At 58.5% G+C, this 24,103-nt stretch overlaps 3 protein-coding genes across 4 annotated transcripts in view; 1 reads left to right on the top strand and 2 right to left on the bottom strand.

The window, feature by feature from the left end:
• Nucleotides 1-7,715: 7,715 nt before the first annotated feature.
• ATP5MJ (ATP synthase membrane subunit j) lies at nt 7,716-9,731 on the bottom strand. 2 transcript variants are annotated; one of them, XM_040975526.1, is made up of 4 exons: nt 9,643-9,731; nt 8,879-9,002; nt 8,368-8,391; nt 7,716-7,880 (listed from the first exon to the last, which is right to left on the bottom strand). In XM_040975526.1, exons 2-4 carry the CDS (start codon nt 9,000-9,002, stop codon nt 7,852-7,854), a joined length of 177 nt encoding a protein of 58 aa, XP_040831460.1. In that variant the 5' UTR covers nt 9,643-9,731; the 3' UTR covers nt 7,716-7,851. The 2 variants fall into 2 exon arrangements, with proteins under 2 accessions (XP_040831460.1, XP_040831462.1); XM_040975528.1 differs by having other exon boundaries at nt 9,665-9,717.
• A 4,637-nt stretch (nt 9,732-14,368) lies between these two features.
• TDRD9 (tudor domain containing 9) overlaps nt 14,369-24,103 on the top strand; it is a 55,790-nt gene continuing 46,055 nt past the window's right edge. Inside the window, exons 1-3 of the mRNA XM_040975525.1 lie at nt 14,369-14,523; nt 15,748-15,786; nt 20,590-20,690. Of these exons, the coding sequence (XP_040831459.1) occupies nt 14,369-14,523; nt 15,748-15,786; nt 20,590-20,690 (295 nt within the window). The remainder of the gene's footprint in view (nt 14,524-15,747; nt 15,787-20,589; nt 20,691-24,103) is intronic.
• On the bottom strand, nt 18,515-19,324 carry RD3L (RD3 like). The gene is made up of 2 exons (XM_040975519.1): nt 19,038-19,324; nt 18,515-18,800 (listed from the first exon to the last, which is right to left on the bottom strand). The coding sequence occupies exons 1-2, from the start codon at nt 19,322-19,324 to the stop codon at nt 18,515-18,517; spliced, it is 573 nt and encodes a 190-aa protein (XP_040831453.1).

Below are 24,103 nucleotides of genomic sequence, written 5' to 3'. Positions count from 1 at the left end.
GGCTGCCTTGTTGACGAGGGGACCTGGCACTGGGCAGGCTTAGTCACTCCCTCCCAGGCACTGGACGCTGGCAGGTCTTTAAGATGAGCATGTGCAGCAAGAAAACAACCACAGGGCACAAGGCAGCAGCAGGGGCGGGCGCCGAGTGGTAGGACCACAGTGGGCAGGGGCCGCTGGGCTGGAGTCAAGTGTGGGTCCCAAGACTTCGGGCCATCCGCCTCTGCTTTCCCAGGCTACAAGCAGGGAGCTGGATGCAAGAGGGGCCGCTGGGACACAAACCGGTGCCCATATGGCATTCTGATGTGTGCAAGGCAAGGACTCAAGCCACTAGGCTACCTTGTTGGGCCCAAGATGTGTTTATTTTTATTGGGAAGGCAAATTTACAGAGAAAGATCTTCCATCCACTGGCTCACTCCCAGGATAGCCAAAGCTGGGAGCCTGGAGCTGCGCTGGGTGTCCTGTGTGTGCCGACTCCATGAGGCTCTCTTAGGGTGGGGAGGCAGGTGGGTGCTGTCAGGCTGTCCCCTCGACACCTTAGAGACCCCCATGTAGGGCAGAATGTTCTCAGGGTGCTACTTGAGTGGTTTGGATAGTTCTGAGATGTCATCGGCTTCGTTGCACTGGGGTTGAGAAAATCTTTCCAAGGTTTATTGGCTGACCAAGTCCGCCTCAGTGCTTACCCAGGCCCAGGAACATGCCATAAAGCGTGGCCAGAAGTGCTCCAACCTGCTGCTTTTTCCATCATCTGTCAAGGCAACTCAACCTCCCCTGCTGGCCTAGGCGAGCTGGCTGTAGGAACGTGGGCTCCATGGTACCTGTGCTGTCGCTAAGACTCCCGCCTTTGCCATGCGTCCGTCTCCCTAACTCGTCCCAGTGCGACAGGGCTTATCTTTGCCAAGAAGCACCTGGGTGGGCGCTGGGTGTGATCAGTGTGGTTGTCGCCTTGGGGGCATATCCAGGGGTAGCTGACAGGAGCCAGGAGGGGGTGTGTCAGTCTTCCTGAAGGTTTCCCAGGCCCAGCCTGCGGCCAGCCCAGAGGCAGCAGCCATGCATCCTTGCAGAGGGAAGCAGTGACCTCCCACGGCCTCAGGACTCCAGACAGGAGGTACAGAAGCAGCGGGTGGGGCCCTGGGGTGCTCCTAGGTTGTAATTCTCCTGCACAGCAAGGTATTATTTGGCATTTTATTCGTGGAAAATGATACAGTGGCTGCTAAGCAGTCGCACACAAACAGAAGCATCACTGGCACGTTCAGGTCCTCCCAGCCCCCAGTGCCCAGGCGGGCTGAGGGGTGGATGTGGCCCTTACACTTGGTCTACCCCCGTCCACTGCCTCTCCCTTTGGCAGCTGCATTTGGAGTGCCTAGTGTCAGGGTGCAGGACTTCATCCCAGCAGGGTCTGCGACCACCATCTAGAGTACACTCCACCCCTGCTGGCCTGGGTCAGGCTCTGGGGGAGGACTTGTGGCAGGCAAAGCTGGTAAATGTGGCAGACGGGACAGAGGACCTCTGCACCGCGCAGTCCCCCTGAGCTGCCCGTGCAGGGCCAGGAGGTAACCGGGTTGGCCCTGCCACCTTCTGTGCCACGAGCTGTGCTGGGGGCTGGTCCTGGGCTGGGTGCAGCCGGAGAGGTAAAGCCACTGGGCAGGCCCAGGGCGCTAATTAGGGCGTCCCGAGGCGGGGCACAGGGAAGCAGCTGCCAGCCTTGGGCACTGCTTCCCTGTGAGTCAGAGCTGCCCTAGCAGGTGCCGGAAAACACCAGAGGACTCCACGTGCAGAGGGCACCGCCAGGTCACAGCCTTGCCCACTCCCATCCTGTCCCAGCTGACCTCCGTTCCTGGTGTTTGACTGGCCGAGGGTGGGGACACACTCGGGGTGGTGAGAATGTATCTGTGCCAAGCCTGGCGCAGCATGCCTGGCATGGTTCACCATGGGGCCAGGCCCCACCCGATCTGTGGCTTGGTCCCTCTAGAACCGCCAGCTAGCCAGCACGACCCTCCTCCCTGCCACTTGGGACCCTGGGAGCGGGCGTCCCCAGCTGAGCCCTGGGCCTGTCACTAGTGGTCCCATAGGATTTGGGCCTCGGTGGCGTGAGACCCTGGGACCATCTCCCTTGCTCGGGGAGCATCAGCACCACCTTGTGCATGGAGTCTGCATTGCAGCTGCTCTGCCCGGCGCCGTCAAACCCTGCAGCCCTCAGCAAGTGAGCCCGCTGGGAGCTGCTTAGTTTTCCAACAGGCTCCCCGAGACCACGACTTCTCTCCCTTTCTGCTCCCTTCTCCTCTACCTCCCATGTTCCTTCTGTCTCTGTTGGTTTTTTTTAAGGTTTATTTTTATATACAGAAGGAGGAGAGACAGAGAGGAAGATCTTCTGTCCGATGGTTCACTCCCCAAGTGGCTTCAATGGCTGGAGCTACGATTAGGAGCCAGGAGCTTCTTGGTCTCCCACGCAGATGCAGGGTCCCCAGGCTTTGGGCCGTCCTCCACTGCTTTCCCAGGCCACAGGCAGGGAGCTGGATGGATTAGAACTGGTGCCCATATGGGATCCCTACGCATTCAAGGAGAGGACGTTAACCGCTACGCTATCGCACTGGGACTGGCTTTTCAGTTTTAAGAAAACATACTTTCATTACAAATAAGAATTAAAAAGTTTTAACAAATAGAAAGCATAAAGGTCCTGGTTTGGTGGGAATGTTGTAAACATTAAAAAAAAAAAAACACAAAAACAAAACAAAACCAAAAAAGCCAAAAAACAACTTCCACCCCAGGAAGGGAGCTGGAAGGGAAATGGGGCTGCTGGGGACAGAACCGGCGCCCATATGGGATCCCGGGCGTGCAAGGCGAGGACCTTAACCACTTGCGCCACCGCGCCGGGCCCACTAGTTCACTTTTAAGAGAGGTGGGCAGGTGCTTGTCATGGTAGCATAGTGGCTAAAGTTCTCATCTTGCATGCCAGGTCAAGATGCCTTGCAAGCCCAGCTTCCCATCCAGCGCCCTGCCTATGGCCTGGGAAAGCAGTGGAGGAAGGCTCAAAGCCTTGGGACCCTGCACCCGCGTGGGAGACCTGGAGGAAGCTCCTGGCTCCTAATCAGCGTAGCTCCAGCTGTTGTGGCCACTTGGGGAGTAAACCATCGGACGGAAAATCTTCCTCTCTATATATCTGACTTTTCAATAAAAGTGAATACATCTCTTTTTTATTTTTATTTTATTTTTTTAGACTTTTTTTTATTGGAAAGGCGGATATACAGAGAGGAGAGACAGAGAGGAAGATCTCCTGTCCGATGATTCACTCCCCAAGTGAGCGCAATGGTCGATGCTATGCAGATCCGAAGCCAGGAGCCTCTTCCGGGTCTCCCGTGCAGGTGCAGGGTCCCAAAGCTTTGGGCCGTCCTCTGCTGCTTTCCCAGGCCACAAGCGGGGAGCTGGATGGGAAGAGGGGCCGCCGGGATTAGAACTGGCGCCCATATGGGATCCTGGGCGTGCAAGGCGAGGACCTTAACCAGTGCGCCATTGCACCGGGCCCAATACATCTCTTAAAAAAAAAAAAAAGCTGGGTGGGAGCCGAGTTTGCATCTCTCAGGAGTCCCAGCTGCCTCGCTTCTGCTCCAACTCCCTGCTGAAGCACCGGAGAAAGCGGGAGACAAAGGTGCAAGTGCTTGGGCCCCTGCACCCGCATGGGAGACCTGAAGAGGCTCCAGGCTCCTGGTTTGGTTCTAAAACCAAACCTGGTCATTGTGACCATTTGGGGAGTGACTCAGTGAACTCGTCCTGACACCTCACACCTGCCTTCTATTTATCTTCCCTTCTTCCTGAGTGGAGGAGGCGCAAAGTGCCAATGCTGGCTCCCCCACCCCTCCTGGGAGCCACCAACAGGGTTGCTGGCGTGAGCCAGGGTGGTACTGATGCTCTCTGTACAGGGTGTGTGTGGGAAACGACAACTCCCTCCTGGTTTCTGCGGGCCCCTCGGGAAGCAGGGACCCAGATGGTTGGGGGCTGCGCAGCTGTAGAGCCCCTGGGATGAGGCCAGCTCCTAGTATAACGCCAGAGGCATACAGTGTGACAGTCAGACGTGCTAACAGGTGGACAGGGTCAGGTCCCTGCTGGAAGCTGGGCTCAGCATGGTAGCCTAGTGGCTAAATCCTTGCCTTGCTTGCAGCAGGATCCCATACAGGCACCGGTTCTAATCCCAGCGGCCCCAATTCCCATCCAGCTCCCTTGTGTGGCCTGGGAATGCAGTAGATGACGGCCTAAGGCCTTGGGACCCTGCACCCGCATGGGAGACCTGAAGAGGCTCCTGGCTTCAGGTTGGCTCAGTTCTGGCTGTTGCAGACATTTGGGGAATAAGCCAGTGGACAGATCTTTTTCTGTCTCTCTTCCTCTCTGTAAATGTGCCTTTTCAATTAAAAAAAAAAAAAAGTAAAAAGGTGCCAAGCGTTTTCCAGGCTGTTTCTAGACAGACCTGCACGCACCCTGCACTGCAGCGAGCAGGCCGATTCCACCCTGGTGCCGACTACCACAGCCCTGACAGCGTCCGTGTACTCAGGAGCAGGTGGGCTTGGGGCCTTCCGCCCACCTGCAGGAGGGCTCAGCCTGGAGTGCACCTGGTCCACAGGGAAGCTCTGGCCTGGGGGATGGGAGCCAAGGCCACCTTCCTCCACGTCCACCAGGCAGAGTGACTCGGTCTGGGCCCAGGCCACAAGCTCCTGGGAACCAACGTGAGGTCAGCATGCTCATGGGACACCAGGCATATACAGGCCAGGGGCGGGGGCCGACAGCCTATGATGTCAGCAAGAAGCCGCCTGCAGTGTCCCCAACAGCCCCACCGGGGCTTCTTGTTGAACTGCCCATAGGCTGACCTGAGATCTGGCTTCCAGGAGGGGTTGGGGGGCCACTCGCCATGGCAGCAGGTGGGCACCAGCACCTCCTGCCCCCATGCCCCACTCTGGGGCCAGAAGCAGCCCCATGTGGGGGCCCAGTCTCTGCTTCCACCCCCTGGAGCTCACCTCAGCCAGGACCTCAGCTCCCTGCGGCCCTCACAGCGTGCTGGCCCTGGGCAGAGGGGCAGGTATAGGATAGGTATGTCCTGCCTGTGCCAGCTCTTTTGCCGGGCACCCTGGCTCAGGGGACAGGGGCCCAGGAGGCAGCAGGAACAATGGGGGCACATCTTTGTTCCTGTGCCAGTGAAATGCCTTCACCCACAAGCAGGGGCTTGGAGGGCTGGCCGGTAGGCACACAGAGCAGCTCGGCCACTGCTCTTTCAGGCTCAGGCTGAGGGGTCTGTGCCAGAATCTGGGGGTGCGCAGGCCGGGCCCCACTGTGTCCCTCATGTCAGTCCTGCCTGTTCCACACGTTCTCGAGACACTGCTGTGGCTTGGCCACAGCCCCGACTGCCACGGCAGTGCCTGTAGACTGGGGCTCAAGGCTGGCCCAGGCTCTGGGCTGCACAGTAGCTGTGAGAACCTGAGCCACCCAGGGGAGCTGGGTCCCATGTGGCAGTCCTGGTGCTCCACAGCAGTATGCTGCCAGGCAGGTGGCTGGCTCCTCTCCTGCTCTGGGTTCCCTATGTACCTCAGAGCACCTGCAGGAGCACTGTACCGTCCCAAGCCAGTCTGGGCAGAGCAGTGGCCATGGCGATGCCCCCAAAACCAGGTGCCTCCAGGGTACTTGCAGGTGTGGTCACACAGGGCTCCCCAGTGGGCATTTGAGCACAGGTGGCTGCCTGGGAGCGGCTGAGGGTACGGGTGGCACCCAGGGACCAAGACTGGATCCTGGAATGAGGACAGCATGGCTCACCAGTGTCCTCTGAGACCCTCGAGGTGGGGCAGCCTATCTCAGGCTGTGTGGGGATGCTGCCAAGTGGGCCTGTCCATGAGGCTTCTGGCCTTGGCTCCTAGCTGCCCACCTCAGGAGGGTCCATTGTGCTGGTGCGCACTGCACCACCTGTCCAGCAGGGGCGGATGCTTAGTGCCCTCCACTCTGCACACCAGACACCTGTCTGGGAGACCTGGAATCAGGAGCCCCCAGACCTCTTACTCAGATGCCGCAGTGCCCCAGGTGTAATGTGCTTCCACAGCCCTCACCTCAGCCACTTCAGTCAGCAGCTTTTGGAGGCTTCCACCCTAAGACAGGCAGGCCCAGGGCCTGGCACCTGCTGATGGCCACCCGGGGCAGAGCCGTGAGGGGCAGGGCTGAAGCAAGGTCTGCCCGCCTGGCCCCTGCTCTCAGAACTGGGGACGAATTCTGGGGGACATACAGCAGCAGAGACCAGGGGAAGCCAGCTGGGAGCCCTCCATGCTGCTCCCGAGTGCCCAGGGTCCATGCTGGCCCAGCCAGGGGAGATGGCCGCCTCACACACCTGCTCCTTTCTCACACCGTCTGAGACTACAAAATTTTGGAGCATTGTTCTTACAGTAAGTCACACAGACCTTCCACCGCTCCACTCCCCAGGCAGTCATCACTGAGCTGAGCTGAAGCCAGGAGCCTCTTCGGGGCCCCTCATGTGGGTGCAGGGACACAAGGACCCCAGTCTCTGCTACTGCCATCCCAGGAAGTAGGCAGTAAGCTTGATGGGAAGTGGAGCAGCCAGGGTGCGAACCTGTGCCCATGAGGGATGCCGTCACCACACAGCGGGCCAGCCTGCCGACTAGCTCACCTGCAGGCGGCCACTTCCGAGTGCTGAGTCAGCGCAGTGCTCTAGCAGAGGTGTCAGCAGGCCCTGTGAGGCTCACAGCCGCTTCTGCAGAACAGTCACGTGCCCAGGTCACCTCGTGCCACAACCACTTTCCCCTGAGGTTACTGAGGTGACACCACTCGCCCTCCTGGCTTCGGCTCCAGGTGCCTCAAGGACCGGGCAGCAGACCCAGTTCTGTTCAGGAATGACACAGGCATTGGGCAGGCAGCGTGGACAGATCGGCACTGGGCACTGCCACTCACCCTCCTGGCTCCCCTGGGGACCTGAGTCCCTGTCCCAAACACTTGGCCCTTTCTTCCATTTCCAACCACAGCAGGCCAACCTTGGGGTCCCCCTCCGCCAGCAGCACCCTCGGCACATGCCCACTCTGCCTGACTGGGAGCACACACCTGCCTCCAGGATGAGGTCCACACAGCTAGCACAGCCCAACAGGAAGGGCCTGCATCCCACTCTCCTCCACGGCCACCGTTCACTGCCTTCCCGGGCTTAGCAGCAGGGTTAACGCAAGTGGAGTTGCTAGCTGGCTCCTAGCTGGTCCTCTGACATGGGAGGCCAGCACTGCTAAGGCAGCCCCACTTCCCAACCAGCTCCCTGCTTGTGGCCTTGACCCTGCACCTGAGTGGGAAACCCGCAAACAGCTCTGGCTCCTGACTTCGGCTGAGCTCCAGTCACTGGAGCCATCTAAGTAGTGAACCAGTGGAGACCTCTCTCTCTTTTTGCAGTAGGCATTCATGGATTCCTGAGGAGTGATTATTTCTGTTGGAATGTTCTCACATAGTTCTTCATTCACCTGCCACCAGTCCCTAGAGCATCCCATCGGTCGCCAGCACGTTCCCATCCTCCCCATTCATCCTTGGGTGACAGGTGTGAACAAGGAGGCTTGGGGCAATGTGGGAGACAGGGGCAGGACTGCTGCCAAGCATGCATTCCTGCACGCCGAGCTCCAGCTGCTATGCTGGTGTAAGAGTGGCCGCAGGCTGGCCGGAGCGAGGGGCGCGTCTTGAGCCAGGACCGCGTGATGGTGCTGCAGTCACAGATGGCTTTATTCATGCCACAGAGTACCCAGCACTGGGGCAGACGATGGTGACCCCCCACGCTGCCCCCAACACAGTATGGTCCCAGGCGGGCGGCCTGTCTTCCCCGGGCACGGCCAGCTGAGCTGGCTAGTGGTGGCCGTGAGCAGGAGCAGGACCTTTAGGAAAGATGCAGAAACAGAAGCAGCTGAGGAGGCAGGGCAGCGGCCTTGAAGTCATGACATGCACGGTGGGAACTTGGAAGGGGTGGGGGGCCCAGCTCTGCTTGTGGGCAGGAGCCCCTCTTCCGTCAAACTCACCAGGCCTGCGTGTCTACACCCTGCTGTTGCTGAAGGGAAGCCTGCCACGGACTAAGCTCACCAAACACCCTCTCCGGGCACGGCCAGTGTGCACAGAGCTCACGTGGTCGGCCCTGGTACTGAACAAGCGGCGAGCCAGGGTTTCCTTCCTCCAAGCGCTCAGACTACGAGAAGCCGAGCTCAGACCCAGCTGGGCTGTCCCTGTGCCCCCCTGCCGCCCCGCACGGGCACAGTGAGGCGCCCCTCTGCCTCAGCCATGCAGACAGGCTGTCCCTGTGCCCCCTGCCGCCCCGCACGGGCACAGTGAGGCGCCCCTCTGCCTCAGCCATGCAGACAGAAGCCTTACCTTTGGAAGCTTTACTTCTTTTATCTAAAAAAGAAAGGAAGAAACCCGTCATCCCGAGGTCGTCACAGTGCTTTCCACACACTCACTGCGCGAGCCAGCTCCGGGCGCAGGCAGGCCCGGCAGGAAGCTCCTGGCGACCGCCTGCCTCGGCAGCTCCACTCGGAGCGGGCCCCGCTGCAGAGGTAGCAAGCAGAGCCCAGCAAGGTGACACCCAGAGAAGACATGCAGCCCGTGACCGTCTGGGGTCTGCCTGAGTTGCAGTGTCCCGGGGCCGCTGACGCCCCAGAGCACCACAGGTGGCACCGATCCCCACCCACAGGAGCAACTGAACTTTTGGGTACAGCAAGGTAAGCTTTCCCCCGGGGCGCCGGCACTCGTCCTGGCCGCTCCACTCCCACCCCAGCGCTCTGCCTGGCCTCGAGGAAGCTCCCGGCTCTCTCCCAGCTGCAGCCAGTGAAGATCTCCCTCCCGGAGGTGCTCTCCTGCCCCAGCACAGCCACTGCGGACTCACCAGCACTCCTGATCTTGTACACGATGAAGCCCATGAGCCCCACCCCCGCCCAGATCTCCTGGTAGGCCTGGGTGTAGTAGGGCTTCATGGGGGTCCAGACGTTCCTAACCAGGCTCTGGAGCATCTGCAACAGAGAGGCGTCACCTAGAAAGCCTGCCCTCATGCCACAGCACTTCCCCTTGGCAGGTGGCAGTCCACGGCGGGCGGGCTGGGGACCCCTCGGCTCGTGGGATTCTGCCCCGCACACCCTTCTTTCCAAGATGCCAACCAACAGTGACGTGGGTGTGCCCTCACTGCCATGCTAGGGTCAGAGAGCGTGTATGTGTGGTCAGTGACAGGGCCGTCCTGTGGGGTGTGTGATCTGTGACACGCGTGTCCTTGCTCCAGGGAGCAGGGCCGCCCCTGACTCGCCTGCCCAGCCCCCCTGAGGAGTCTGCGGGGCGGCTGCTCACTGGGCACGCACCCAAGGTGAGCAGACAGTGCTCTGCCACAGGTGGGCATTTGGCAGACAGCCCGCTCCAGTCCTGGCCCCCACCTGCCAGCCTGCCGAGACACCTGCAGTGTCCCGGGAGTGCCCGCAAGAGCCCACACAAAGGCTTGTCCCGCACCCCCACACCAGGCTCGTCCCGCACCCCACCCCCACACCGAGGCTCGTCCCGCACCCCCACTCCCACACCAGGCTCGTCCCGCACCCCACCCCCACACCGAGGCTCGTCCCGCACCCCACCCCACACCGAGGCTCGTCCCGCGCCCCCGGAGCCCACCTCGCCGCGGACTCCCTCGCACCACCGGCTTCCAGGGACGACGACTCAGGAAGGTCACGGAGTACGCACGCGTCGCGCGGGGCTTGCCGGGAGGACGACAGAGTCGGCGGTGGGCCGGGCCAGAGCGTATCCACGTCGCACATGCGCACCACAGCGCCTCCGCCGGCCTTCCCAGATGCTGCAGGCAAGAAGGTGGGGACACCTGAACCGCGTCATGGCCGCACACAAGGGCTCCGCGCAAGGACGACCCTTGAAGCTGCGCCATGGCAGGGTCCTCGGCTTCGCAAGGACCGCGAGGTAAAGGCTCTGCACAAGCTGACAGGACCATCCCGGCCAGCTCACAGGCTGAGGGAGTGGGCCGCCGGTGACTGAGCTGGGACAGGAGGGTGGGGCTGAAGGGGGTCCAGGACAGGCTGGCACAATGCCCTCAAACTGGTGCCTCTCCCGGGGTGCGCTGTGGTGTCTGCCAGGCCTTGCTTTCCTCACACCAGAAAATACTGTTTTTGGAAAGTGTAACGATACAAACGGATGCCATTTTCACACGTACGATTTCTTGTAACATCAGAAGAAATACATTTTCCATAAATTCTTCAGTGTATCCTCAAGCAAATGTTAAGTAGTAATTCAGAAAATGACCAAGGAAGCACAGACAAGGTATCCAGGACGTTTGAAAATTAAGATTTAGGTAAGACATACGTTTACTTTTATTAGCGAAACAAAGAGGGGCTGGCTTTGTGGTGTAGTGGGTTAACGTGCCTGCCGGGACGTGGGGCAGCCTTGCCCCCCGCCCACCTCCCTGCGGGTGGAGCCTGCAGCCCGTGCCTGGAGCCTGGCCTTGGCTGCAGCCATTCGGGGGTGAAGCAGTGGAGGGCCGATCTTCCTTTAGCTCTTCCTTTCACTGTGCCTGTCACACCAACCAACCATCTTAAACGGACAAAGGAAATGGCAGTCACTTGCAAAGACAGCTAGCTCCACCTTCCGCCTTCAGGGAATGAGGAGCTGAGGATCAAGGCACAGTCGTGGGAAGAACCAAGCCGATGTGAAACAGCAGGGCACTGCCGGCCTCGCTTGCCTCACCTACCTGTGTCGGTCTGTGCGTGCAGATCCCGCTGAGACCGTGCGAGCGGACAGTGCCTGGTCTCCCCAAACGAGCGCCTTCCCTGCGGGCGGTGAACGAAGCATCAGTGGTAGGCAGCATGGTGGCTCACACGCTCATCACTGCAGCGCCAACATCATGTGGGTGCTGGCTCTAGACTCTGCTACTCCACTTGTGATCTAGCTCCTTGCTTATGGCTGGGAAAGAAGTGGAGGATGGCCCTAATTCTTGGGCCCCTGCACCACGTAAGGGACCTGGAAGAAGCTCTGGCTTCAGACGTGCTCAGCTGCAGCAGTCCTGGCCGTTTGGAGGGTGAACCAGTAGGTGGAAGACCTCTGCCTCTACTTTTCTCTAATTCTGCCTTTCAAATAAATATGTAAATCCTAAAAAAGAAAGAAGACCTGAAGTGCTCAGCAAGGGCCTTCACTACACCCACAGTAGTAGCAGCTCCAGCACTAAAAGGACGGTCCATGTGAGTCTAGGCGCCGGCGCAGCGGGGCAGAGCACACCCCAACATGAAGTACGTGGGGTGCACAGGTGGGCCCCGCTGGCATTGAACCAGCACCAGTATTTTGGACATGTTGGTTACATGTTGGCTATTAAAAAATATTTATTTTACTTATTTGAAATTTGAAAGGTTAGAGTCTTTCTATCCACTGGTTCACCCGCCCATGGTTGCAATGGCTTGGGCCGGGCTAGGTCAAAGTCAGGAGCCTGGCAATCCACGGAGGTCTCTCACACAGGTGACAGGAGCCCAAGCACTTGGGCTGTCGGCTGCCACTCTCAGGTGCACCAGCAGGGAGCTGGACGGGAAGTGGAGCAGCTGGGACCCGAACTGGTGGTCACAGGGAACAGGCTGTAGCGTAACCCAGTGAGCCTCAACACTGGCTGTTCTGTCCTCTCAACCAGGCACCAGGAGAGCAGTGAGTGCGTCTCCTCGCTCCTCCGGTCCTGGAGTCCCAGGTGGAAGGGTCCCAGGGCTAAGCTGGGCAAGCACAGCGGAGCCAGCGGCCATGCCACTCTGAGGGTGAGGCGGCAGTTCTCAGAGCCACCTGGTGGAGGCGCGCTAACATCAGCACCCCCTTGGCCTGTGGCTAATGTGAAAGAGGGAGCCCGCGGTGTGGCACACTGAAGCTACCACTCACGGAGCGACTGGCCCAGTCTCCACTGTGACAGCTGCAGGTGAGCCAGCACTGGGGGTCTCTCTGTCACTGTATCAAACAAACAAATAAAGTATTTAACAATAAAAAAAATGAAAAAAAAAAAAGAACTTGAATGAGAAGCTGCTGTCAAGAAAAAAAAGCTGAAGAATACTACTTAAACAACAAGAAAAGCACTTAGGGAAAACAAGAAAAATCTTAAAGCTTTTCAGGACAAAGCATTTGAACTCTGAACTAGCCTTGAGATGAACGGACTTAAGTCTTTTTTAAAAGAAAAGATCTATTTTTATTAAAAGGGAGATTTACAGAGAGGAAAGACGGGGAAAGGTTTTCAGTCTGCTACTTCACTCTTCCAAATGCCTGTGATGGCCAGAGCTGAGCTGAGCTGAGGCCACGAGCACTTCCGGGCTCCCCCACATGGATGCAGGTGCCCAGGCACTTGGGCCATCTTTTGCTGCTCTCCCAGACTACAAGTAGGGAACTGGATCAGAAGTGGAGCAGCCAGAATATGAACTGGTGCCCATAGGGGATGCCAGTGCTTGCAGGTGGAGAATTAGCCTGTAGAGCCACCATGCTAGCCCGGAGATCCATAGACATTTAAAAAAATTTTTTTTTGTTTATTTTATTGGAAAGTCAGATATACAGAGGAGGAGAGACAGAAAGGAAGATCTTCTGTCCTTAGATTCATTCGTCAAGTGGCTGCAGTGGCCAGAGCTGAAGCAATCCGAACCTAGGAGCCAGGAGCTTCCACTGGGTCTCCCACGTGGGTGCAGGGTCCCAAGGCTTTGGGCTGTCCTCTACTGCTCTCCTAGGCCACAAGCAGGGAGCTGGATGGGAAGTGGAGCAGCCGGGATTAGAACCGGAGCCCATGTGGGATCCCGGAGAGTGCAAGGAAGGGCTTTAGCCACTAGGCTACCGTGCTAGGTTCTAGCCTTAATTTTTAAATTTTTTTTTTTAAAGATTTCTACTGGAAAGCAGATTTACAGAGGCGCCCCCACTCCTGCGCTCTGTGCCATGCTGTCTGCTTCAGTGTGAACCGTGGACACGAGTGAGGAGGAGCTGCGCCTGGTGAGGGGCCCCGCGGAGCACCGAGGCAGGGCCCAGAGCTCACAGTGCTTAGCCAGGAAATGGCAGCACTGGCCCTCGCAGCCGGTCTCCACGCTGGCTCTGCCGGGCAGCCACTGCCGCTTGGGACCCCGGCGCCCTGTCGGAGTGCTGGCTTGAGGCCAGCTGCTCCGTTTGGGGTCCCGCTTCCTGCTGCTGGACCCTCGGGGCTTACATGGCAACTCCAGGGGGAGTTTCTGGCTCCTTGCTCTGTCTGGCCCAGATCTAGCTACTGCAGCCGTTTGGGGATGTGAACCAGTGGATGAAGAGCTCTCTCTGATGCACAAATGATTAAATATGGTTTAAATTATAGTTATAAACTCAAGGAGAGGAATTCCTGCGTCAGTTTGCGTCTCAGATGCTCCACTTCCTAGCGGTGGAGTGGGACGGCGCGTCCCCACGGGGAGGCCCTGGTGCAGGTGCGGGCGTGGCCACTGGGGCAGGGAACCGAGTGCTTCTCTCTGCAACACTTTCAACACGGATATATACGTGCGCAAGTTTGTGTATACACAGATTTTAAACAACAGTGGTCCCTTGGAGCAGGCGTGCAGCAAGCGAAGCCTAGCAACCCCAAAGAGCCCAACACCCCCCACATGAGCCCTGCCTGGAAGAGCTGGGCCTGAGGGACAGCGCCCTGGGAAGCGGGAACTGGACGCCCGGTGCTGGCCTCGGCTAAAGCAGCACGCCCGCGGCTGCCCCCGCTCTCCCATCGCGGCAGGGCGTCTTCCTTGGCCTGCAGGCCTGGACCAGGTCTGCGGAGGACACTGCGGCCCACACGCAGGTGCAGGCGCCGGAACCACGTCCCTCCCGCGCGGCCCTTGTGCTCAGGGACGCGCACACGCCTGCCTTCCCCGCCGCCCTCCCCTCAGAACCTGGCGTGAAGCCGGACAGGAGCCCCACCGCGGCTCTGTGTACGCCACGTGCTGAGGAACATCCGTCCTACTTTTGCCTGAAGCGCGCCAAGCCCAGAGCAGCCGGGAAAGGGCTTCGAGAAACTTCTCGAACTGAGTTTCGGCGGTCACAGGTGCCAGCTTTCCCGGCAGGCCTTGCGTGGGGGAGCTGGGGGAGGGGCAGAAGCTCCCAGCAGTCCTTGCGCGCAGGCCCGAGTAGGAGCACATGGCTCTGGCGTGGTGGGTGGCATAGCACGCCCGCTCCGCCTGCCGCAGTCATGGTGCACTCTGATTGGAGGAACTCATGAGGCGGGGCGGGACGAGTGGGGAGGGCCGGCTGCAGCAGTGCGCTGATTGGGCGGTTTCTGCAGGGGGCGGGGCGCCGGGCTGGTCGCGCTGCGCAGGCGCGTTGCCGGTGTCGCGGTTCCCGCGCTCGGAGCGGAGCAGGCGGTTGAGGAGGCGGCGTCGCGGCAAGCATGCTGCGCAAGCTCACCGTGGACCAGATCAACGACTGGTTCACCATCGGCAAGACCGTGACGGATGTGGAGCTGCTGGGCGCGCCGCCCGCCTTCCCGGCCGAGGCGCCGCGCCGGGACGCCGGCCCGAGCCCGGTGCCCGCGGGGCCGGCGGCGTGTACAAGGTGGGCCTGGGCCGGCGGGCAGCGGCCTGAGCCCCCAGGAGTGGGTCGGCTCCGCGGAGGCGCCCGCCCCGGCCTCGCTGCTTCCCGCAGTGCCGGGCTGCTCCCTCCGCCCCGCTTTCTGTTCACCCCAAAGTGTGTGGGAGCAGAAGGCCAGAAAGTGAGGCGAGGCGAGGCGAGGCGGGGGTCCAGCAGGGCTCCCTGTGGGCTCCCCGGCTAGCAGGGTTAGGCCGGGCACAAGTCAGGGAACGTTTTAGTTTTTAAGGTTCTTGTTTATTTGATTTCTCAATGCTTTAATAAGTTTTTTACATTTTTGATGATGCTCTCATAGTTGAGAAAGGATGCATGCGCGTGTGGACCACTGGTCCGGATGGGAGAATTGAATGAGACAACGGCCTCCAGTCTCCTCTTTTCTTGCTGTACCTGGGAGAAGTGGGGAGTGATGGGGAGAGGGCTGCTCCCAGCAGTCCGACCACCCCCCACCGGGTTCCTAAGTATGCCACTGTGCTACTATTTGGCCAGCCCTGGCTGGTCAGCCCCCAGAGCCAGCCCACACACCTGCCTGGTCAGCCCCCAGAGCCAGCCCGCACACCTGCCAACAGATGAAGCAGCCCTGCCCAGCCTGACCAACACCCAGCCGTCACCTGCTCACCCAACACCTGCTCACCATTAGGGGACTTCTCCAAGCCCCCCTCCACCAGGCCCATGCCCAGACTCTGGTCTCACGCATGCCCGTGGGTGGTAGGCCTTAACTGGTGGTATGCCCCCTAGTCTTGGCCTTTGTGCTGGTGGGTGTTGGGACTCGGCCTGTCCCACGCCTGGTTCTTGGGTGTGCCTGCAGGTGCTACAGGCTGTTCGCAAGCCCAGCACCGAGGAGCGTTGACATGTTCCGTGGTCATGCCGAGCTTGGCATGTCACCACCTGTGGTCCTCAAGCAAACTAGCAGTCCCGCAGGGGTGAGCCCACAGAATCTGCGCCCAGACCTAGCTGTCTCACATGCTGGCTGGTGTCATGGCCCAGTCTGACATGGTCCACCCCCTGCCCCAACACTGGTGGGTTCTGTGGTCGAGCCCTGCCAGGCAGGTCCCCAGCCATAGTTTTAGTGTGAGCTGGTAGGCAGTGGTCAAAACCAACAAGTCCAGCTCAGATCTCCCACGTGGGCAGGTGTGTTGGTTTGGCCCCCAAAGATTTTCTGGTTTGCTTTCTGCAAACCACCAGGTCTCAGCCTCCTCATTTACCTGCTAGTGCAGTATCCCGGTCGGTGGGAGTCCCCCAAGAGTCACCCACTTACCTGTCACACATCTGTCACCTGTCACCTTCCTCCCTCCCACACGTCTCCAGACCTGCTTCCCTGAGCAACCCGGCCCCCGTGTCCGGGAGCTGATACCATGGCTGGGCCTCTGGTGGTGTGCCGTGCCAGCCTGGGGCCTACACACACACTCCAGCATGGGTCCCCAGAGCCTGTCTGCCAAGCTGCTGGCGTCTTCCCGCCCCACATACCTTTAAAAATGCTGGCACACGTATAGTTAAAATAACACAGGTTTGGCATCACCAGGCCAGTATGCCTGCCAGCTGCGAACTAGCTCTGTCCCAGCAGTGGAACACTGAACTTGGCACAAGGCAACCTAGGCGGCTGCCTGTCCCTGGAGCCTTTTTTTTTCCCCCTAAAGGTTTGTTTTTATTCGAAAGACAGATTGCAGAGGAGAGGTGTAGATCTTCCACCTGCTGGGTCACTCCCCAAGGGGCCACAACAACTGGAGCTGAGCTGACCCAGTGCCAGGAGCCTCTTCTGGGTCTCCCATGCAGGCGCAGGGTCCCAGACGTTGGGCCATCCTCGACTGCTTTCCCAGGCCACAAGCAGGAAACTGGATGGAAAATGGAGCAGTCAGGATACGAACCAGTGTCCATATGGGATCCCGGCATGTGCAGGGCGAGGACTTTAGCTGCTAGGCTACCACACTGGGCCACTATTTTTATTTTTAAAGATATATTTACTTACATTGAAAGAATTGCAGAAACAGTGATCTTGCATCTGATAGTTCACGCCTCCAAATGGCTGCAGTGGCCAGGTCTGGGCCTGACCCAGGCAGGAGCAGAAGCTTCTGCGTCTCTGTGGCTGCAGGGACCCAAATACTTGGGCTGTACTCTGCTGCTTTCCCAGGCATATTAGCTGCATGGGAAGCAGAGCAGCCTGGACTCAACCTGGCCCCTGTGTGGGATGTGTCAGTGCAGGGAGCGGCTTTACCTGCTGCATTACCGTCCCCTAAGCAACAGGACGAGCCAAGGCTGTGGGAGTCACGGGCTTGGGAAGGGCATGCTGGGAACTGGAGTGTGTGGACCCTGACAGGTCTGTTGGCTGTGACTGCGAGCAGCCTGGAGTTGGGGGTGATCTGGCTGAAGTGGCACGTGTGGGGGTCAGGGCTTTGAGACATGGAGGCCCCGGGCCTCAGCAGGGGTTTGGGCGGAGGTGGCTAGTAGGGAGCTGTGCGGAGGGCCAGGGGCAGGCTGGGGAGGGCCCCGACTCCCAGAGCAGCTGCTGGCGGAGGGCCTGTGTGTGAGCACCTTAGTGTTTGGTATGACCGCCTTCCCTGGGGGAGGGCTTGGTGAGGGTCTGCAGGGGCTCAGAGGGCGGGTGAGCGGCCTTGGTGGACCACAGGTCTCCCTCTGGCAGAACTGCTGCTCAGGCCACGGTGGCCCTGCAGGCATGGCCCTGGGGGGAGCGTGTGTGCAGGCAGCCGAGTGCCAGTACAAGCAGCAGTGTGGCATGGCTGGATCAGGGACAGCTGGAATGTGATGGGGCGACCAAGAAGGGTGAACGAGAAGAGAAGGAAGGCTCTTTTTGGAGTGTATGTTTAGTTCTAGTCTTGGGTTTCTTTTCTTTCTTATTTTTATCTTTTTCTGTTTTAGATGAAGGGTAAGCAGCACCCAGACACAGTGGTTCGGTTTTTGGATAGTTAAGGCTAGCCTTTTAGCAAGAAGTCTAACTCAGACATAGTGTCCTACTTGCATTTTTGTCGGACAAGATTTTCTTCTTTCTACTTATAAACGTTCCCTCCCTGTGTCCCCAACAGCCAGGGCTGGACAAGGCTGAAGATGCTCTGGGCCCCCCCTCCCTGACCCTCCCCCGCCCTGTGTGTTTGAGCCATCAGCTGCACCTCCAGGCTGGGCCTCAGAAGGAACCAGGGGTTAGGAGGGGTGCCAGGACTGGCCCGGGCCCCCGAGGGAAGGTGGGGAGTCTTCTCTCTGGTGGAGGGGTGCCAGGACTGGCCTGGGCCCCCGAGGGAAGGTGGGGAGTCTTCTCATAGGTTCCTGCTGTCCCATGTGAATATAAGACAGATTTAAGTTAAACGTCAGCATTGCATGCTTTCTCAGAGTAGCAATTGCTGTTGCTATGCCAGTCCATATTGTAGAGCTTTCTTTTATTATACTTCTATTTAACATTAAAATTATGGTCAAAATTAAAAATCTGCTCAAACTGTACCTGAGTGTTGAGAGCGAGTCCTCCTGTCCCCACCACCACCATGGTCCCTTTGACCTGTCCCTGCTGGCAGTGAGGGTCACAGAATGGGCTGGGGGCATCATTTCAGTGTTTATAAAGCTGAGAGACACAATAATCATTTTATTCTATTTTATTTTATTATCATTTTATTTATATAGCTTTTTGTTAGAATAAAAGCCAAAGTTAACTTTGTCCCACATAGGCTTGTCAGATTTTATATTGAATGAGATTGTCTTGGTTTTTGAGAGAGGTGTTTGAGATTTAATACTTCAAAACTTTTTAAAATATTAGGAAACATTTTAGTTAAAAATCTGTTCAATGAAAACATAGCATGTTTAGTTGTCTGATAAAGGAAGGCTTTGAAACAGGCCGACTTGTGACTTTGTAACAGATTCCGTTGCCTTGCTTACCCTGAAGGCTTCTAGTTGGATTCAGAGAGCTGTGGGGCAAACTCGGGTGGGGGTGGGGGGCTTCGCCCACCTGCTGCTAACGGGGTGGGTTCCATACTCGATGGGTGAGAGCTGGGAACCTGCTGTGGGAGTTTCTGTCAACGTAGCTGGAAATGGTGGGTATTTCCTGCCCGCCCGGGCCCCAGGCCCCTTCCCCGGGAGCGGCCAGGGGAGCTGGCGGGCAGCCAGTCCTGCAGGCCGGCCGGGGACCCCGGGGCTGGTCCCCGCGCTCTGCACCGCTCACCGAGTCTTTGAGCACTTGCTTGAAGATGTAGACTACTTCGCATGGCAGCGCATCGTTTTCTGCCAAAATTTCTCGAAATCTAGGGGAATGGGTAATGGACATTCAGAAACGTTTCGGTGGTTTGCCTGGTTTTCTGGTAAGAGCTGTGACTGAGTTAAAGGTTTCCTGCAGGCACGATGCCGGCAGAGATTTCTGGGTGGCATGTGGGGGATCTTAGCAGCAGTGCTTGCATGGTTAGGAGCTCCCCGGGCATAGCAGGCGAGGGACACAGCAGCCGGGCTCTGCCTGCTGTGCTGACCCTGCGGGGCGGCGTTACCTGCTGAGCACAGCTCTGGTCTGGCCGGGCTGTACTCGGGCGCACAGGGCCTCCAGTTGTCTCCGCTCAGTGGCTGGGATGCTTGCCTGAGGATTCCGGTAGCTTTGTGGCCAGCTGTGGTCTGTGCCTGCTTTTTTCACTTTCTGCTCGCCCTCGATCTCTTGCATGAACCTTTCTCGTTCCCTCAGGTGCCACGTGAGCTCCTGAAGCAGCGTCTGTGTGGCCACCTGCGAGCCAGCCTTGACCGCCGTGGTCTTGGGCCACTTCATCCAGCCAAAGAGTGGCATTTGCTGTGGCTTCTTACTCACTCGCAGTTACAATTCTGATGAGCAAATAGGTTGTTTACAACAAAGTGCTGGACAAGCACGTGGAGCTTTCTGTGCAGGTAACAACAAAGTTAGGACATGGACTAAATTGTAACCAGATTGGTGCCAAAATCCAAGCATTGCAAATACTTCTATGTAGCTTAGCAGAAATTGAGCACATGGAGTGGGAGAACATCTGGATGGAGTTTCTAAAACAGCTCACTGAAAGTTCCTGGGCAGCTTTACCTGTCAACATGTCTGCAGACATCCTGGGCACCGAAGCTTGGCATGGAAAGCTAACACTTACCCCTGAGATGCCGGCTCTGCTGCAGGGTGCTGGCGCTGGGCCCGCGGGGCCTTGCCGCTCCTGCAGACGTGTCCTCTGCTGGGGCAAGAGCCGCTGTGTGCTCCCACGGAGGCCGTGCCGGGAACAAGCCGCTTCCCGTGTCAGCAGTGAGGCTGTGACGTCTTCGTTTGCAGGGTGCTCAGTAAGCTCGAGGAAATGACAGAATAACCCAGTGTTTCGTCTTCATGGCTTCTGTGACGGTCTCCCTTTGAATGCGGCCGTGTGCGTGGAGAAGGTGCCGGCAGCTGTGGATGCTGCTGCTGAAGGGTTTGGATGTGGTTCTGGCAAGGCAGTGGGAGCAGCTGGCTGAGGCACCCCTGCCGCTCCGGCTGCAGTGCAGCCTGTCGCCTGATGTGCTGCTGGGCTGTGTGTCGCTCGAGGTCACAGTTTATGCTGCATTTTTGTGCCTGTAGAGCTCTAAAAATAGCCATGTTGCTTTTATTCTTCAGCTTAACTCTCAGGTCATTTAGAAGCCAGGTCACTGTCCCCTCTAATGAAAGCAGGAAAAAGAGATGTGTCTTGACGGCCTGCAAGGCGTGTGCTCTGAGCAAATAGGAAAGCAAGGGCACGTGGTCATGCGTGAAATAGCAAGCGGTACACTCTGTATTCTGTTTGTTTTGTCTGCAATGGCCATGGATTTTCTGTATTTAAAAAATGTGCTAATAAAAAAGTGTGCTGCTGGAACACATTATAAGCACTCAAATATGTTGCTTGAAAATGTCCTGAGTGTAAGGACGGTGGTGAGGGCAGTGGAGAAGCGTGCTCCGTGCTCCGTCCCAGCGGAGCCGGATGTCCGCTGCCATCACTGAGGAAAACAAGGGAAGTGGCTCTGGGCAGGCAGAGGGGCAGTCATGTTCCTGTGACCTGGAGATCTCAGGCTGCTCACACACTGTCTCCGCAGGGCCCGCGGCCAGCCGTGCTCCGAGGAGGAATACATCAACCAGTACAGACAGCTGGAGGCTCAGGAGCTGCACGTGCGGGCTCACCCAGCCACGGGGCCAGGTACGCACGTGTCCTCCCCTCGGCAGGAGGTGAGGGCTCACCCAGCCACGGGGCCAGGTACGCACGTGTCCTCCCCTCGGCAGGAGGTGAGGGCTCACCCAGCCACGGGGCCAGGTACGCACGTGTCCTCCCCTCGGCAGGAGGTGAGGGCTCACCCAGCCACGGGGCCAGGTACGCACGTGTCCTCCCCTCGGCAGGAGGTGAGCCCACAGTGCTGGCATGCTGGGGCCTCCTTTGGACATGACTCGGCGGCACGCTGAAGTCTCTGATTTCTGTGTATTAAACACGGTTCCTAAGCAGTCAGTTCTTGGAAGACCCTTCATCATGGCCCTTCACCTCACTACGAAGTAAAACATTGAACATTTTTGTTTTTGTTTTGTTTAAAAACTTAATGTAGGGCCTGGCGACTAAATCCTTTCCTTGCATGTGCCAGGATCCCACACAGGTGTGTGTTCGTGTCCTGGCTGCTCCAGTTCCCGTCCAGTTCCCTGCTTATGGCCTCGGAAAGCAGTCAATGACGGGCCAAGGCCTTGGGACCCTGACCCACATGGGAGGCCTGGAAGAGCCTCCTGGCTCCTGGCTTCGGATCGGTTCAGCTCGCGGTTTCCTTCTCCCCTTTCCCCGATATGGCTGAGGCAGCCTTGCGGTTGTTTGTGGGCCGGTCCTGGCACTGCTCCTGAGAAGGCCAGGGTAGGAGTGGGCAGGAAAGGGTCGTCTGACAGCCCGTTACATCCTCCCACGCAGCTGTCAGTGTGTGTGCACCCTTGGAACAGAGGAGTGACGTGTATGGAGTGACCGCTCTCCCTGCTGGTCCCGGACGGGTGGAAGTCTCCTGGCAGCAGGCCCTTTGCCATCTGGGCACGAGAGGGTCACGTGTGGTGCTGGCGCCTGGGAAGTGCATTGTGTCAGGAGCTAGGCTGGACTCGGGTACCTGGAGGCTTTGTAGGGTGGAAGGGACTTGGTGCCTGAGTGGCCCCTTGCAGGCAGCTGGATGCAGACTTGTGCCTGTGGCCCAGAGCACCTTTCCTTGTTCTGGCATAGATTTGTGCCTGAAACTGCACATGGGGAGGCCTTTGGCCCCCAGTGCTTGTCAGGGACTGAGCTGCTGGTGACCTGGGCTCTCCCTTGTAGGCTGTCCTCTGCTGTGTGGCACAGAGGGTTCATCTGGAGAGAGGGTGTGCTGAGTGTGGGCTCTTGGGGCAGGCCCTGGTCTCTGCTGGGGAAGTTGACGGTCAAAAGTCACTGTGGGACGGGATGGGTGTGGAGGCCGTGTGCAGAGGCTGAAGGTGGGAGAAGGCCTGATGGCTGTGGCCTTGTATTCCGGAGGAGGGGCTGCCTTGCTGGGGAGTAGGGCTAGGCGGAGGAGGGGGCTACACGAGGTCCACTACAGTTGGGCAGGCCCAAGCGTGGCCCAGCTTCCAGAGGCTAAAGCCTCTTGCCAGGTCCCTTCATGGTCGAGGACTTTGCAGCTGCAAGCCAGGGGTCTGCAGGGGGTGGATCGCCCAGGTAGACCCCTGGGAAAGATGGAGTTCCTGTGACAAGGAAAGAGAGAATGAGGTCAGCCATGGAGGCCCTGGTTGGAGTGAGGAGAGGGAGAAGCTCAGAGCCCAGGAAAGCTGGAGCTGCTAGGGGCGGGCTGCAGGGGCAAGTCCCTCCCTTGGGCCAGGCTCGGGCTGGGAACCAGACATTGCATCCAGCTCTCCCAGGTGCTGGAGCCAGCCCGTCTTCCCGACAGGAAGCTGTGTGAGACGCAGAGCAGCCCCAGGCAGCACCTTCCTGAACACTGGGGTAGGGTTAAGTCGGTAATGTGGCAGTTAAGCTTGTTCTGCAAAATTCCTAATGTGCAACTTTGACGATGCATGTGATGGGGTGCTCGTCCCTACTCCCTGAGGGAGCCCTGAGCTGATGGTGGGGGTGGGCAGGGCAGGGCAGGGAGGAGGCCCAGTGGTTCCGTGATCAATTAATAACCTGGAGTGAAGAGCTAAGGAGAGTGGAAGAGCACGTTGGAGCTGGAAGGATTTCCCGTGCCACTTTTGGACTTGACTTTGTCCCTGAGGAGTTTGTTGGTCTACCTGAAGTTACCTTTGACAGTTCTGTCTCCTCCCACCCCCGTGCAGGGTGTGTGGGGAGGACTTTGTGTGTGGCTGCGACAGCAGTGGCCCAGAAATGTCAGCTTGTGTTCAGTGCCACTGGCAGGCAACAGCCTCTGCAGTGGGCAGTCACGCAGCATGGCCTGACGGCTGGCGTGTATCCACCAAGGGTGTGCGCCTGCTAGGAGCCTAGCGGAGTGGTGCTCAGCAGGTGCCTGTCCTCCGGGGGGACCTTTGTCTGCCCTCTGCTATAGTCCACTCTGTCCCTGGCTAGCCCTGGGAGCCCTCCTTGGCCAGGGCTGTGGGTTCTGCTCCCTCCACACAGTGCCTCCTTGGGAGATCCAGCCGCAGGGCCTGCCTCACACAGGGTGAGCGGAGCAGCCGTGAGAGAGCTGGATTCTGCCCTGGCAGGAGCCCTGTCTGCCCCGGGAGCTGCTGCGCTGGGGTCTGGCCAGAGGCGGCACCTCTGTCAGTGCATTCTGAGCAAGTCCTAGACTCGCTGTATGCATGTTGTATGTACGTATGTTGCTGTATGTGCTTAGGCTAGATAGGCCAGTGAGCTGAGTGTAGGGATGCTCCCAGGGGACGGCAGCAGAGGAGGCACCAGGCTGGGAACGGACGGCTGGCTGGAGGATACCCCGAGACTGAGGAGAGAGGTGGGGGGCTTGAGTTTGCTTGTGGTTTATTTTTTTCCTTAAGATTGATTTATTTATTGAGTGTACTGGTTCGTTGCCCAGAAGGCCATGATGGCCAGTGCTGAGCCGGAGCACCCCCCGCCGCGGGTGCGCGGCAAGCACTCAGGATGCCTCGCCCTGCTCTCTGAGGCCCCGAGTAGGGGCTGGGTGGGAGTGAGCAGTGGGGACACAGCCGGTGGGGAGCCAGCCCTGCACATGCTAGCTTTATCCTCTGCATCACTTGTTTGTTTTGGAAATAAAATGTACTTCTTGTGGAAGTTCGTGTCCAAAAATTCTGGTACTTGTGACCCTTCCAAGTGATGAACAATCTGGAATTTGGCACGGCTAGGTGTTTCCACGAAGAAGTCCAGAGGGATCACGCCCGCCGGCCGTGGCCAGAACTCGCCCTTAGCCACCTGGAGCAGGGTGAAGCGCCCCTGCTGTGTAGCCTCGCACAGTTGAAACAGTGTTTATTAACTTTTATTTGAAAGACTACAGGGAGAGACTCTTCCATCTGCTGTTTCACTCCCCAGAAGGCTGCAGCCACTGCGCTGGGCCAGTCCAAGGTCAGGAACCTGGAGGCTTTTACTGGGTCTCCTGTGGGTGCCCTGGCCCAAGCACTTGCACCATCCTCTGCTATTTTCCAAAA

Source organism: Ochotona curzoniae, unplaced genomic scaffold (assembly GCF_017591425.1).
Source record: "Ochotona curzoniae isolate NIBS_2020 unplaced genomic scaffold, NIBS_Ocur_1.0 contig_2688, whole genome shotgun sequence".
NCBI classification, from domain to species: domain Eukaryota; kingdom Metazoa; phylum Chordata; class Mammalia; order Lagomorpha; family Ochotonidae; genus Ochotona; species Ochotona curzoniae.
This window is presented reverse-complemented; position numbering and strand designations above follow the sequence as displayed.

Excerpts from the sequence above, each read along its gene's own strand:
- ATP5MJ (XM_040975526.1), bottom strand. The coding sequence starts at position 9,002 with ATGCTCCAGAGCCTGGTTAGGAACGTCTGGACCCCCATGAAGCCCTAC. Across the intron at positions 8,392-8,878 it reads GTACAAGATCAGGAGTGCTG|ATAAAAGAAGTAAAGCTTCC; the intron begins GTGAGTCCGCAG and ends TTTCTTTTTTAG. Across the intron at positions 7,881-8,367 it reads AAGAAGTAAAGCTTCCAAAG|GTCCTGCTCCTGCTCACGGC; the intron begins GTAAGGCTTCTG and ends TCTTTCCTAAAG.
- RD3L (XM_040975519.1), bottom strand. The coding sequence starts at position 19,324 with ATGCCACTCTTTGGCTGGATGAAGTGGCCCAAGACCACGGCGGTCAAG. Across the intron at positions 18,801-19,037 it reads ACCAGAGCTGTGCTCAGCAG|ATTTCGAGAAATTTTGGCAG; the intron begins GTAACGCCGCCC and ends CCATTCCCCTAG.